The following is a 15224-nucleotide window of genomic DNA, read 5'->3' as shown; positions in this document are numbered from 1 at the left end:
ATAGCTGTGGAAACCTGTTTTCCCGAATCCTAACAAACACATTTTGCTTTACATGAAAGCTTTTCAATGCTGTGCCCAATGCTGGCTTTGAGCTCTCCATAGTTTCCAGCCTCTTCTTTCTCTTTTCCAAGATAGACACACACTACACAGACATATCCTTCTACAAAATCTTTTTTTCTACTTTAAAACTCCCCCTGAAACAACAGAACCCAAATAAGCCAAAGCAGCCAAGAATATTACAAGGAGAGTAAATTGGGATATTTTCAATGCATTGTCAAAGCCAAAGAGTTTTCTCATAATGTATCAGTTTTGACAAAGTTTTATAACAGAAACTGAAAAGAGGAGACCTGCTAGCTCAGCTGAGTGTCATTTTACTGGAGCCCTGATCTAGGACTTGGGAGATACAGCTTCAAGTTTCTCTTTGAGCCTAAGTGCTCTTGAATGAAAAACCCACCCTGAACTAGGCATGGAAGAAAGTGGTGTTTTTTTTTTTTTTTTTCCTACCTCTGGCTAGTCTGCTGATAACCAGGAGACATGAAAAATAAGGGATGAGATCCCATTTTCACACAGTTACTTTACTTCAAAAATTTGCCCAGAAGGTTTTGATTCGTCTCCAGCCAGTCAGTACTTTGAGACCTGAAAGTTGTCCACATAGTCGTTATTCTCCTGTCAGCTTTAGCAAAACATCACTAAAATGCCTAACTACCTGGCCTGACAGAGATTAATAATAAAATACGAAGCAACAGCAAACTTTGAAAAGATGATTAATTGGTACCAAAATCTTTTTCCAGTGTAGCAAAACCTCTTTCAAAGGCCCATTCTGGGCATGATAACACCAACACCAAACCCACCTGTGCTTTCACAGCCTCACCTCACTCTGTCCTCAGCCTTCCTAAGCCACGGGATCACTTGGTTCCCTGCTAGGTTCAGGGATTAGAGACGAATTTAGGCACTGGCAAAACAACCAGTACGGCAGGCTCTTTAGGACAACAGACATGTCCTTCAGATTACCAAAACCGATGGGATTTTCAGCAGTCAGATGCTGGGGGAGGAAGAGCTTCTTGCAGCACTGGAGGTGAGTCACAGCACTGCCCGCAGGCCTCGTGTGGGGTGGGCGGCGTGTGTTGGAAGAGGAAGAGGAGCTCAGCTCATCCCAAAGCTCTGTAGAGCCCTCCCCACTCCTCGCAGGCCTGATGTTGCTGTCTGTCACCCACCAGCCAGCAAAGCTGGCCATTACCAACCCCCTCAGGCTTCCCATCCTCACCATGGCCCTCCTGTCCAGGGTCCCACTGCTCCCTCGCCACCACGCTGCCTTCTCCTCAAATCCCTTTGCCCACCTTTTCCAGAAGTTTTCCCCACGGTCCCAGAACAAACTTATGCTGGATATCGGGGAGAAATCCTTGAGCTGGCTCCAAGCAGCACCACCTCCACACCACGAGTGACGTGCACGTGCTGGAGAGCACTAGCCAGAGGTGAGTGTGCTGAGTCTACGCTCTCCATATGTAGTTAACCTGAATGAAAACAGCCACGCTCTGGAACAGCATTTCAACAGTGTGGGAGGACCGAGTTAGAGAAAAGGGCAATCGCATTTAAAGCTGATGGGTTGCTCCCAGACCTGAGCAGGGACATAAGTTCCTTGGCAGGCCAGCTTCTAGCTACCTGTAGAAAGTCTTTGCATTTCCTCTGTACTTATTTTGGCAAATTGAGGCTGTGCTGGTGGTGTGCAGGAAGGGGCCATTGCTTCCACAGGACTTGATCTCATAGGAGGCTGACAAATGGTGCTGTGCTCAGACCCCAAACCCAAACTGTTTGGACCATCCCAATCTAGCCCTAATGAAGCGAAAGGAGAATTTCACCTCAACTTCTTTACTAACCAGTTCCCGAGCCCCTGAAACAATTCAACAGCCTCATGCTGTGTCTGCCATTTCTGCAGTATCCTGTAAATGACAAAGCAATCTGGGCTGACTACAGAAATTCATCCAGTGCTGGGATTATTTCTCCTGAGGCAGTGTTCAGTGTTACAGCCTACAGTGCTGTGTGCAATTTTTTTTTTTCATTCATGTTACTTCTGGGCATGGTTCTCTATGATAATTTTTTTTTTCCTGAGGTCCCCCAAGGTATTATTCTGCTCAGTCATATGAAAAATAGGAAAATAATGCACCTTCATCCCAGTTCCACAGACAGGTCATTCATCAGCGTAAAATCAACTTTACAACCTAGGAGGAAGCTGCTTCACGCACTGAATAACTACGAATTTCCACAGTGGATTCCCAAGCTGCAGCAGGCCAGCAGTCACAATGGAACAAAATGATACCTGGGAGAACTTGTACAATGGAAATAAATAGTGTCCAGGCCCCAGTGATGACAGATAGCTACTCCTGATTTTCCTAACAGGGGTATATATCAATCTGTTAGAACCTGTGATAGCTACAGATACTTGATTTCTGTTCAGGTCACTGAGTTATTTAGATGGTTCTTGAAATGCCTTTTCCTCCTCAGTATCTACTCACAAGAACAGATTTTTTTCCATTTAAACAAAATGTGGGACTGTCAGAAGGAAGGCGGAGATTTCTCCCCTTGCACTTTCAGTAACGTCCCCCCAAACCAATGCAGTTGGGTGTGATTCTAGCCCAGGAGGTGTCTGTCATAAACATCTTCACTGTATTTGCACCCTGCTACCTGCCTGCAGGACCCTGAATGCAGAGCTATGGGGCTGAGAGTCTCCTGACAGCTGCAGGTCATTTATGTCCCTCTCTTGCAGATGGACAGGTTCCTTAGCTTCTGTTTGAATCTGGCCCTCTTCAGCCACTTTGCCCAGGACAGGACTTTCAGATAATCTGGTTTGGGTATCTTATGCTGCTGCAGTCTGGGTCAGCCCCATCTGAACACAGGGCTGATTCTCTGGTGTGAGCAGAGCAACCCTTCAAGGCAACCCCATCTCTAGGGGTTAACAGAGACCATCTTGTCTGAGCATGGGATGTAAAATCCAGAAGCCAGAGCCACAAGCACGGAAAGCACAGGTTTGTACAGGGAAAGCATGCTTGAATTAGAGAGGGCAAACTTGTCTTTCAGGGTACTCCTCAGCTCCCCAGCTTCTGGGAAAACTCCAGTGCACATCTTCTCCCCACCACATCACCTACTAAGGCAATGATCCAGCTCACGTGGTCGCAAGTGGATCCTGTTTAGATGAGAGCGCTGCTGAATGTGTGTGCATGAGAGCTTCAGCACAGCTGTAGGTTAATAGACAAGCAGGAGGAAGACCCCATGTGGAGCAGACGCAATGGTGTGTTTCAGACCTAAAGGGAGCGTGGGATAAAGCGGGAGCTGGGCTATCAAGGAGTCAATGGTACAAGGCAATACAGCATGTTAGCAAGAGATAGAAAAGCAGCCCAGGGGACAAGAATGGAGACAAGCCCTGGGGCAGATTCTGTTTGTCTCTTTCGCAGTCCATGTAGTGAAAAAAAAAGAGAGTGCATCTCGAGGAGAAAGATGGACAAAGAGGTAAAATCCTGCCAGGGAAGGAGTAGTGGGGAAGTGGAGGATTTATTAGCTCAATTTTTAAGCAATTCATTTTGCTTTTCAAGAGGTTCTTAAATAATAAAAAAAAGAAGCCAGCGAGTCAAGAAGCCCTAAATTAGCTGGAAAGGTACTTCAGCAAATCAAGAGCTTGATTGTTCTATGGTTTGCCCTAGATTCAGGAAAAGGTGTAAAATATGCAACAGTTACTGTAGGGCTAGCTGTCCCCATGGCTGCAGCTCCAGCTCAGGAGATGGAGTGTGTGTGATGTAATGGGAAATACCAGCCTCCTTCAAACCTCCAGGAAATCAATGTTAACTTTGTGCTGCGGTACTGCTGGCAGAAGGCAGAAATACAGGCATACCTTGCTCAGATGTACACAAAAGAAAAAAGTACTGGAGAAGGAGACGAGCTGACCTATAGCACCGAACTGAAGCAGGGCAGATGTGTGTGAAGGAGTAATTAGAGAGCGGTGAGGGCACTGAGAACTTGCTGCTTCATGATATAGCTGGGCTACAGCCTTGTGGTTGGAAAATGAGGAAGGGAAGAGAGTCTTGGGATGGAGACTGGCTGAGGAGAAGGAGCCAGGATAAATCCATACAAACTCTCACAACAGCCTGAAACCCCTCTGGTATTTCCCAGCCTCTCTATTCCTGCGATACCATCGAACCTGGCTGGTCTCTCCCCCTGCTCTCTCCCGCCCCTGCACCTCTCCTCTGAGCCTCCTCCCCTACTCTTGGATTGTACCAGCCTCTTCCAAAGCTTCAAATTTCCTTGAATCCCCTCAGAAACTCTTCCAGCTGCGTGACCTACAGCCAGCAAAAAGAGTTAGAAAACTTCACTCCATGCTCACAGCAGCCCTGTACCAGCTGGATTTTGCCTCTGTTAGAGCTGGCTTGGGATACATCAACAAACAAGTTGGCTCCCCTCAGACCCATGAAGGGCATCATTGCAAATCAATGCACGATTTGCTCTCTTTGGCCCTAATCTCTTATTTTTCTGAGTGAAGCTAGCATGGGTGTGGACTCCCTGACCTCTCCTGCTCTGCATTGCAGCCATTCCCAGGAACCATGGTAAGGTCAGATTTTTACACATGCCACTGACTTGGTACCCAGCACTATCCAGCAAGAAATAAACTGGGTTTCAAGTGCATGCTAGCTTATCTCCTCCCTTACCAGAACAAAGCGCATAAGAAAATGTGAGGCCTCCCTGAGGGTGCTGGGAAGACACGGTGGATAATAGGAAATTTTTGGAAGGAGATTTGAGAAGTGGATTTTACTCACTCCCTATATTGATAAAGGCTTATCATACTCCTTTGCAAAAACAGAAACCACATGGCGAGACACTGTTTTTAAATGTTAATGCATCTTTAGAGAATAATCAGTAACGTTTGATGGCTTGTGCTAGCTCTAGGAGAAGCCTCTTTGTTGTTTAAGAAATGAAACAGCATTCATCTGGAGTTCCTTGTCATTACTGGATGAAAGAAAGGTTATTTCTGTAGTTAAAAAAGAGACGGAGAGAGGGAGAGAGAGAGAAGATCTGAATGATAAACATTATAAAATACTTATCTTTCCAGATGTCTCTGGGATAATGTGAGCTAAAAGGAAATGCTTATCTCACTGAAGGACAGCTTTTGGCAACATCGCTTTTTATACAGAGCTAAATTCTCTTAAGAGCATGGGACAAAGGTAGAGGGAGCTGCTTATAGCAGTGAAATACAAACCAGATGTGGTGCCCCTTCAAGTCCTGTTACTGAATCACTCTGCAACCTTTGGTAAGCCACACAGCCCTTTGTGCCTCAGCTTCTGCATCAGGGCAACAACTGGTATAATAACCATCATGAAAAGTATTTTTGTGGCCCCTACAAGCTCACCCTGTGAATGCCAGGTGTTGCATGAAAATATATCTCTAATGGAGCCTCCTGCACGCCATTATCTAAAGAAGCATTCCCTCATTAGCTGGCAGATTTATATGTTTGTTGAGGCAGTCCATGAGCCAAGCGGGGCCTGAAGCGCCCGCTTCCTCATGCATGCGAGAGCTGCATCCAGTCCCGGATAGTCTGCGATCGTTCTCGAGAATGGACCACATTTTAAAAATAATAACTAATTTCGGTGCTTCCGATTCTGGTGTTGAGAATGGAGAGCCCCAGGAAGCCTGCCTTCTGGAAAACATGAGGGCATTTAACCAAAAATAAATCTTTTCTGATATCTTTTAATATGCGCAAAAAGTGCGAGGCCAAAATCGCCTCTCATTTTTGGTATTCATAGGTACTTGCTTTTGTTTTCAGTTTTATTTATAAGGTGGTGCCTGTGTATCCTCATTTTGCTACCTCACCATGAATTTGTCTATTTGCTGCTTGCCTTTTAAAAATTTCCTTGCTTTTCTTTATTTTATATGCCCTGCTGATAGAATGTAGAAATCATGTCTGGAAAGGAAGAGTATTTTCTTTCTGAATAGGTGCATTCTCTTTTCTCGCCCCAGCAAGCTGCCGTTTCACACATGACAAAAAGATTCCAGTCTGAGGAGAATAATACTTAATCGTTAATAAATAACTCATACAAATAAGAACCGGGAACGAAACCACCATCTGATGAATTTGCCTGTGAGGAAGTTAGGTCATTGTGTGACCTTGGATGATTAATTTTACATTCCTGTGTCTACGCTTTCCCCTCCATCCGTTCTTCTGTCTTGCCTGCTTCACATTCAAGGTAGTCAGGGCAAGGACTGTTTCTCATTATATGTACATTTAGCAATGAGGACTATGAGCATTATGCCACTGTAAAATGCAAGTATTGGAAACAGTGCCTAGGGACAGCAATAAGTGTGCACCTCGTGCAGCATGCACTCGATCATGGAGTGACAGAGACTTGTGATAACAAGACACAGATCTCATGAGTCCACTGTCCCTTGGTGGGACCAGGCCCTGAGGCCAGGCAGAGGTAAAGGTGGTGCCGTGGGTTTGCAGCAGGGACATGCCTCCTCGCTGGTGGGGCAATGACAGCGATGTGCACGTCTGTGGGGGGCTGACATCATGAGATCACTGGGACGTGTGGAGAAGATCGGTTGTCCCTTCACGGCCAACAAGCTCTGCAGGTCTCTTGGTGGCATCCACACTACCTCAAGGTCTGATTTGTTTACCTCAGTTGCGGGATCACCTCTAGAGGACAGCTCCTTGTAATGTCATGTGCCTGTTTAAGTATCACAGATATGGGCCCAGGGTCTCCAAGGCTGGCCTGCTGGTCTCTATCTAGTTCCTCTGCCACGCAATGACCACGTAGCTGGTCTGACCCAGGCAGGATGGTCTGTGAAGGATTCTTCCCAGAAGGGTCTTGACAGTGTTTGCTGCACGAGCAGGTGGTGTTTGGAATGAACCTGACCTTCGACCAGCACTACAGGTGCCTTATCTCATATAATTGATCTACCTCACACTCCAGCCACTGCAGCTTGGACAGCTCAGGTCTGGCATAAACACAGCCCCACAACCCATCCACACTGCCTAAGCCTTGATAAAAGTGCATGCAGCCCCAGCTGGATACCTGATCCTCTAGTCCAGCCAAGAATCTGTTTGATCGTGAGGACCCTTCCCAAGGCATTTTTTAACGCTGGGGTTGCATTTCCCAGCATGAAGTGCAGGCTCCAGGGTATTGCCCAGCAGAGCCATGGAGCCTCAGGTAGGCAGAGCAGTTCCAGTTCTGCCCAGCTCTGATTTTCCCCCTACACCTTCCCTCCCAACATGCAGGACGGAGCACCAGCCCCACCGCCACACACATGCCACACAGCCCTGCTGTCGACCAAAACACATTTTCTGCAAGCAAACGAACAAAGAAAGGTTTGGTCTTAAAATAAACAAACAAACAAACAAACAAAAAAAAACACACAAAGGGGAAAAATGAGAGAGAATTTTTTTCTTACAGTCGGTTGTGATTTCATAGGGGGAGTTGAGGCGTGCGTCCCCGCAGGGCGAAGTGCTCACGTACAGATGGAACAGGATGTTCTCCTGCAGCCTGTAGCCTCCCTCTTTTAATCGCACAAAGATTGATCGCTCCCAGTCTTCTCGCCGTTTGCTATGATCACAAAAGAGGTTCCAGGTCATTTGTTACACGCCAAATCAGAAACATTTCTGCTCTCTCTCTGTGCTTTTCTCCCTCTGTTTGTTTGTTTTTATTAGCACCTGGCATCATATATTTTGCCTGGTGACAAGAAGAGAAAAGCAATAAGCTTCTCCAAGTGAAGAAATGTTTGAAGGGGGTCAAAACTGTCAACATGCTTTTGGCTTGCTTACCTGGAATATATTCTAATGACAAAGCATGTGGATTTTTGAAGGGTAGCTCTCTTCCTCACAAGCACGGATACATAAACACATTGATTTTAAAGAGGTTCTGGCACATAAAGAAAGGTAAAGTTTTCTTAGGCAAATCAGACCTGCTTATCAGTGTGCCTAGCCATGTGTTTAAATCCCGTTAACATGACCATAACTGAGATGTGTGTTTCTATGCTCCACTGGAAAAGCTCTCTAACGAAGCACCCAGAGTTTCTGATCCCTGCCAACCCTCCCAATCCCTGGGCACTGCTTTTCCTCCCCTTTCAACCAGAGCCACCCATGAGCACCCCATCTAAGCCAGTAGCATCTCCATGGTCTCTTGGTGTTTCTGGAAATCGGAAGCCGTCCTGAAAAGCGCAGACAGGACTTCTGCAGGCTTTTCTCAGCTGAGATGAAAAAGATACTTATTAAGATGAAGCTTTTATCTGTGAAGTGGTTCAGCAGCTAGATGGGGACACAGAGCTCATATTCCATTAGCAACAGCTGCCCGGGAGGCCAAACCCTCCCCATCCTGCAGTTTGCAGCAATAGCTCACATTAGGGCTATGCTGTGGTGCGGTTTCTCAGATGATTTACATTTGTGAAGACATGGGTGATTTCTCTGACAGACAGCTGCCTCTGACATGTACATTTGGGCAACGATTATCACTTTGAAGGTGAAAATGTGATCAGTGAAATTCTAATGAAAGACGTCTTTCCCTCGGATGCCCTGGTCCTTCCCTCAAAAACTCGAGGGTCTTTTTGTAGGAATGTCTCTGAGCAGAACTGCGTTTGCAGGTGATGGTTTCCCTAAGAGGCTCCTAATAAAGCCAGAGTCCTACCCATTTAATTCACCCTAGGACAGACCATTAACCGATGCAATTTCTGCTGGTCTCTCTGCCTCCCGTTAGAGCAAACAGGGGTGCTTTTTACCCAGCCTCAGAGCAAGTCCTTGGATTTCATCCAAGCTGCCTCTGCCTGTTTTCTCCCAGAGCAGCCTCTGTGCTATTGAAGCTGTTTGGCTGTCACTCTTCCGTGCTTTGGGTGTTTTGTCATTTTTTGATGCCGGGATGCGTTTGCTGTCAGGAGGAATTTACAGGCACATTACCTTGCCTGCCAGGGGCACGGAGCCGTGCCGGCTCCTTCCTTCTTCTGCAGGCTGCGGTGGAATTTCCCAACCACACTAATTATATTATCGCCCTGATGCAAGCCTCTGAAATAATAAAATACCCGTAAGTCCTGCTGCTTGGACTTCAGAGCGAGTGCAGTTGGTTTTAAATAATTCACTGCAAAATCAGATGGGAGAATACAAAGCTGTGCAGTCCTGGCACCTGCTATTAGTATGTTAAACCGTATTAGTGTGGGGGGCAGCTTCTACGACTTGGAAACAGTTGCTATGTAGGGATGGAGCAGTCATGTTTTGGGCTGGGTTACAGGAGTTCACAGCAATCGGCACCCATCCTGTGGCTGTTTTTTAACCTTGCTCTCTCCCTCCTACCTCGAAGGGTCTGTGGCCAGTGTGGCTGATGGGTTGGGCGATGGACAGCTGCTCTAAACACAGGCAGCTGAAGGGCAAGGCATCCAGGGGGGATGAGCTCCTCCGTACCACATACGCTCTTGACCTGCCGCTAGGGTGGTTTTCTGGGGGTTGAACGGTTGAGCTGAAAGGAGAGATTCATCCCTGCGCAGTGGCTGAATGGGTTTAGTAATAAAACTCTGAGGATATTGTTATAAATGAGTTTTGCATGTAATAACTACAGCGGTTTTGCAGGGAGTCTTGTCTGTGGGAGACCTGAGGACCCCACAAGGCTTCAGACCCCAGGGGATGCGGGGACCTGGTAAAAGTGGGCTGTGTGGAGCACAAGAGGCACTTCTGCAACGTCACTTCTCACCCTTGTGAGCGGGGAAATGAGTCTGAGGTGGCAGGACCTTGCCAAGCCACGCTGTACGGCCATGCACACCTGCATGAAGCAACGAAGACAGAAGCCCATAGTGAGCCCACAATGTCATTCATTCAGTGAGTGGCATTAGTGTGTCACTTCCACATGCGGACAGTGGCTAAAAGAGCAGAATTTGTCCCTAAATCTGCCTGTTGTGGATTACTGCAGCAGAGTCAGAATTTGAGGCTCATTCAAGAGAAATGCTTAAGAAAGTGCTAATTTTAATCTTGCGCTTAAGTTCATTATTTAATATTCATGCATATGTTTTGAGCTGACTTCAAGAAGATTTCAGCATGTACTAACAGTTTAATATATGTGAAGTGTTTTGCTGAAGCAAGGCCTTACTCTCTAAAAGAGGAGCAGAGGAGCTATTTTTAGTATATAAATGTTGGTACGGGGAGTTTCTAGTGCTATGTGCATTGCCTGGCATAGAGCACAGCATCCTAGAGAAATTAAGAGCAGGCTTAAAAAGGCTGTGTCCATTGAGAGGCTAGTAGGACAAAAATAAGAAATAGTAGATGTACAACAAATAGCTGGCATTTCCTAGAAAAAAAAAAAATGACTGTACTGGATGAAGACTGTTCCTTACTTTTTACGTATAAAATCAAGAGTGGTTTTCATATAAACCTCTTGAAGAACTACTGGTAAAATCAACCCTCTGGTACCAGTAGGGCTACTACAGTGGTAAGACTGTTACAGTGCTGATTCATTTGAAGAATAGCCCATTAGTTTTAGTTTTCTTTAAAAAAGAAGACTTGGATTTATTTTTTCTTCCCTATTCGCCTGTTGATGTAAATAATCCCACTGAAGTCAACGTGAATTTTACTGCCATCATTGCAAGATAATCAGACTAAGATATTTGTGTACTTTTTGATGGTGAATTTTAGAAAAAGCTTCTCAAAAGTTCTTTCTCATCCTTCTTTTGTACATCAGAAAACTTGCGTCTTACTTTTCATCTTTTTTGTAAAAGTCCTGAGAACTTGAGGATTATGGTTGTCATAAAAATGAAATCTGGGAGGGGCAGGGGTTTTAATCAGACTGGTTAGAAACTGTCAGGTTTTAGTTGTGCTTTTAGCTTTTATTTAACTCAAGCTCTTGACAACGAATTGTTGAAAGAGAGTTTCCCTTTGAAGTATTTGTCACTCTTGCTTCTTAGAGAGGATAAAGTTCCCCTTCTGGAGCTATCTTCCACAAGAAAATTCAGGAAAGCTGCACCTTTAACACTTAGCAATATGAAGAGAAGGAAAAAATGTAATTTACATATTGCTGCAACTTTGTCTTGTGGATGGGATTATTCTACATTTTAAATATCTGAAGCAGTCACCCTGTACTATCTTTACAGCAGTGGAAAAAAATTACCCCAGTACATGGCAATTCACCTCGCCTACAATAGATACTTTAAATAGGTCTGCTGAATCACACTCCAGAGAGGCCCATCTCTCTTCACTGATGATAAGAGGAGCCTTGGGGTATCTAGTTCACAGTTGACTAACTTGTAGACATCTCAAGCAAGGTGTCAAGAACTAAAATCAGCTCAGTGAATCCATCTCTCCTGGACATTCATTCTCTGTCCTGGCCCTCGCTCTCTCTAGCCTCCTTGTCCCTGCTCTTTGAAGCTTCCAGGCTATATTCAGAGAAGCAGTTTTGTTTTCTCTGAAGTTAGTGGCACTATTTGTAAATGCTGGAGAAGTGGTTCCTTTACAAGGAGAACATCACTTTGAAAAATAAGTCTTTTACTGGAAATTCCTGAAGTTTTAAATCCAGCTGTGGAGATCAATTCGAGCACATAGGCTCAGTGGGAAGACGTATGACAAAATAGGGAATACTATTTACTATGTCCCACAGAGCCACCTTTTCTGTTCCATAGGGAGGGATGGAAAATGTAAGCCGAGACATGTACTTTGCTTTCATTATGGTTTTGGTTAGGGAACTGTCTTTCTGGTCTCAGTTTGTATACCACTTTGTACAACAGATTCCAGGAGAGGACTTGAATTTGGGTTAGGTTAATGCAAGTGCATAACAACACAGAAATCCTGTCTGTGTTTCCCCCAAGCCTGAGGAGTTAGTATACAGGGAGTCCCAGTGGAGCTGAGTTAACATATCTGTCCTAAAAAAGCTGTCTTTCTATGTCCTGAAAAACTCATCTTTAGCTATGCAGCAGCACAATGTGGCTTCTCTGCCAGTGGGAGTTCTCTCCTTTTATAGAGAAAAAAGGGGAAATGTGACTTTAATATTCAGTAAATGCATTTTTCATTTCATTTTAAACACCCCCATTCTCTTTCATGACAAAGCTCCTGACGATGGCCTAAAACTGAATGCAGCAATAGATACTGTAATGTAATTGGAAAATATATTACAACACGCAGTTTTGCTTCCACATGGATTTTAAGAAAGCAAAACCTGATTTGACAGTATCTTCAGCCCTGTCTTTCAAAGGTGCTTAGACTTGACAATTTTTGGTTGAGATTTTTATTATATGTGCTGGTCAGGGAAGCAGTGGTGTCTGCTCTTGGCTGAACAGGGAGTGATTTGAAGTTATTGTGAACAAAGCTTGTGCTGCGCTGAGGATTCTCTTAACAAAAGACTGTTAACATTGATCCAAATAAAATAATAATATGACTGAACATGTTAGGGAAGTGAATCAATACAATAGTTTAAGATACAGTGGTAACACTTGTTTCCCAAGAGACTGTAGCACAAAGCAAGTACTAGGGTTGCTACACTGCTGAAAACATAATAATTTAATGTAAACTTGAAAGCAATTCAGATTGAAATAGAGAGAATATTGTTTTTTATTAAACCCTTCAAGGCTCTTGTCCTCCTTTGTCAGCCAAGCTCATCTACTCAATATACTCTCTTGTCTTCAACCCCAGCCTGAAGTGAAAATAACCACTATTTCTATTAGCATTGCTTTGGAGCCAAAAATATCATAGGTGCTCACAAGAACACAGTCTTTGTGTCTGTGACCTGATGCAAACCTTCTGAAGACAAAGGGAGTTTTTTCACCACGGTTAATGGCCTTCAGACAAAATTTCATGAAAATGCCAAGAAGAATGAAAGGCAGAAGAACGGTCTGTAGCTAAGGGCTTTTGATTTCTTTCCTTCCTTGCTTCCTTGGTTCCTTCCGTAAAAATAAATGCCACCTCAGCTTCACTTCTGCTTGGATTTCATAGGATCATAGGATTTGTAGGATTCAGACTGAAAGGGGTCTCAGCTCTCTAGCTAGGTAGCACAAAGCTTTATCCAGTTGCGTCCTGAAAACCTCCAAGATGGGACTGCACAACCCTGCTGGGTGCCCTGTTCTACTGTGTGCCTATTCCCCTGTGGACAGTTTGTCCTTATATATCCAGCCTGAGCTTCTCTTGTTCCATCGCATGCCTGTTGTTTGTCATCTTCACCACAGTCAAGACCTCATTTCCCCCTTTTTGCTGACCTCCCATAGGTTCTGCTGGGTCAGCCATCTTGTTTCCACATTGACCAGGCCCAGTTCCCTCAGCCTCTCCACACAGGCCAAGTGCTCGTGTCCTTCAGCAGGTGGCCTCTGCTGAACCTGTTTCAGATGGTAGATGCCTTTCCTGTACTGGGGGACCCCAAACTGACCTTGGCTGTAGATGTGGTCTAATGAGTGCTGAGTAGAGAGGGGTAATCACATCCCTCAGCTTTCATACAGCCTGTCATGCTGTTGACTCTCTTTGCTGCCTGGCATGCTGCTGGCTGATGTGCAGGTGGCTGCCAGCCCCTCGTCTCTGTTCAGCAGAGTTGCCCCAAACTGTGCTGTTGCAGGTCATTCTTTCCTTCTCAGTGCAGAACTTCTTGTTTATCCTTATTGAATTTCATGTTGAAGTTCCTGCTGGCCCATTCCCCCAGCCTGTCTGAATGGCAGACCAGCCCCTCAAGTTTGTCAACTGGTCTCACCACAGTCTGGTGTCATTTGCAAAGCTTATGAGCAAGCACTCCATAGCCTTTTCCAGATTGCTGATGGAAATTTTTAGCGAGGTACCAGGACAGACCCTGGTGGTATCCTGCTGGTTACCAGCTTCCAGGCAGTATATGACCCATTAATCATTTAAATGGTAACAAGGTGGGTTTGACTGAAGACAGGAACAATAATTCCTCCATAGTAACTCTACATGCTATAACATTTTAGAACATCATAAAGAAGGAATGAGTGATAGCATCTTGCACTTTGGCACCAAGTTTACTGTACTGTTAACACTCACTGGTTCTCTAGTGAGTCAATGAAGGCATTAATGATCAGTAAATCACCTCCTTGAGGTATTTCAGCAGCAGCAAGGAAGACAGAAAAATGTCTGCAGAGAGCAGAATGACCCCCTTCCAGTCTATGGTTAGTGAATGATGTTAATAAGCCTGCACGTAAAGATTTGTACAAAATCATCAGGCTTCATAAAACCAAACTTTATGAGTCATGTCTAATAGCTACTGAAAGAAAATCAGCTGAAGTAAAGGAGCTCATGACCCAACACTCCAGACTACCTAACACTCATTTTGTACTGTACAGTATATTGGTCCTTCATCAGCCAAAGACTCAGAAACAACACCATCAAGAAACAAATAGTTCCAATGTCTGGAGGATGGATCTGTTCCACTGAAGGCCATATAACATTCACTAAGCATCAACAAAATTCATTTACCTTAAGTGTAGCTCCAGCTGTGAGTAAAGGAAGTGAATAAATGCCCTTCTTGCAACAATTTCTGCATGGCAGTCGTTGACCGCAAGCCCTTTGTCATTAATGTATTCCCCATTTATACATTTGGTACCCGATGACAGCACAATAACCTGAGCTTGCCTGATGTCCAAACCTGCAGAAAGAAAAACAAAAGTGTTGTGAAACTGCCTGGGGGTGAGTATGGTATCATAATTTTTAAAGTTCGCAAAGCCCACACTTTGGTGTGGCAGCTGAGATGGCTGTAACAGGATGCTTGTGGAGGTGCTGATATGGCCTTTGGAATATGCAGGAATCTCACATCTCAGTGTTATTAGAATAATAAGGGCTCTATTTCAGTCTTGCTGCTAATTCCAAAATAAAACCTTGCCACAATGTTTACTTGTTAAATCAATAACTACATCATAGCAGTGCATATGCTGTAGAGAGGTAATAAATATCTCCTGCAGTGCTGATAAATGGCCAGGTTTTTATGAGCTGTTGAAGACATTTTCTGGTGGGAACACACACTCCCTGTAATGTTAGTTTTCATTGCTGTTGCACTAGAAGTGCTAAATAAAATGCAAGTAACACTTCTGGAGCTGCTCTTTAAAATGTCAGAGAACAAACAGATATGATTTTCAGTAGAGTCTCCTTCTTGTTTCTCCAAGAGCAGTTACCTCAGTGCCTCTTCTGCTGTGGCCCCAGAGGTGGAGCATTCCTCTCTGAGACCAGCTTTATTTGTCCACTGGCTTTCCAGATAACAGTGATAGCAATTGAAAAACATGCCTTTCTTGGTTCAGAT

The 15224-nt window shown here is 44.7% G+C and overlaps 1 protein-coding gene across 3 annotated transcripts in view; it reads right to left on the bottom strand.

Annotated features, from left to right (window-relative positions):
• Window positions 1-15224, bottom strand: part of ADARB2 (adenosine deaminase RNA specific B2 (inactive)) — a 312048-nt gene that overhangs the window by 31236 nt on the left and 265588 nt on the right. For all 3 annotated transcript variants that reach the window (XM_083822952.1, XM_083822950.1, XM_083822951.1), the window contains 2 exons: window positions 14408-14576; window positions 7429-7580 (listed from right to left, as the gene is read on the bottom strand). In XM_083822952.1, the coding sequence (XP_083679078.1) occupies window positions 7429-7580; window positions 14408-14576 (321 nt within the window). The remainder of the gene's footprint in view (window positions 1-7428; window positions 7581-14407; window positions 14577-15224) is intronic.

Source organism: Anser anser, assembly GCF_964211835.1.
Source record: "Anser anser genome assembly, chromosome: 2".
In the NCBI taxonomy this organism is placed as follows: domain Eukaryota; kingdom Metazoa; phylum Chordata; class Aves; order Anseriformes; family Anatidae; genus Anser; species Anser anser.
This window is presented reverse-complemented; position numbering and strand designations above follow the sequence as displayed.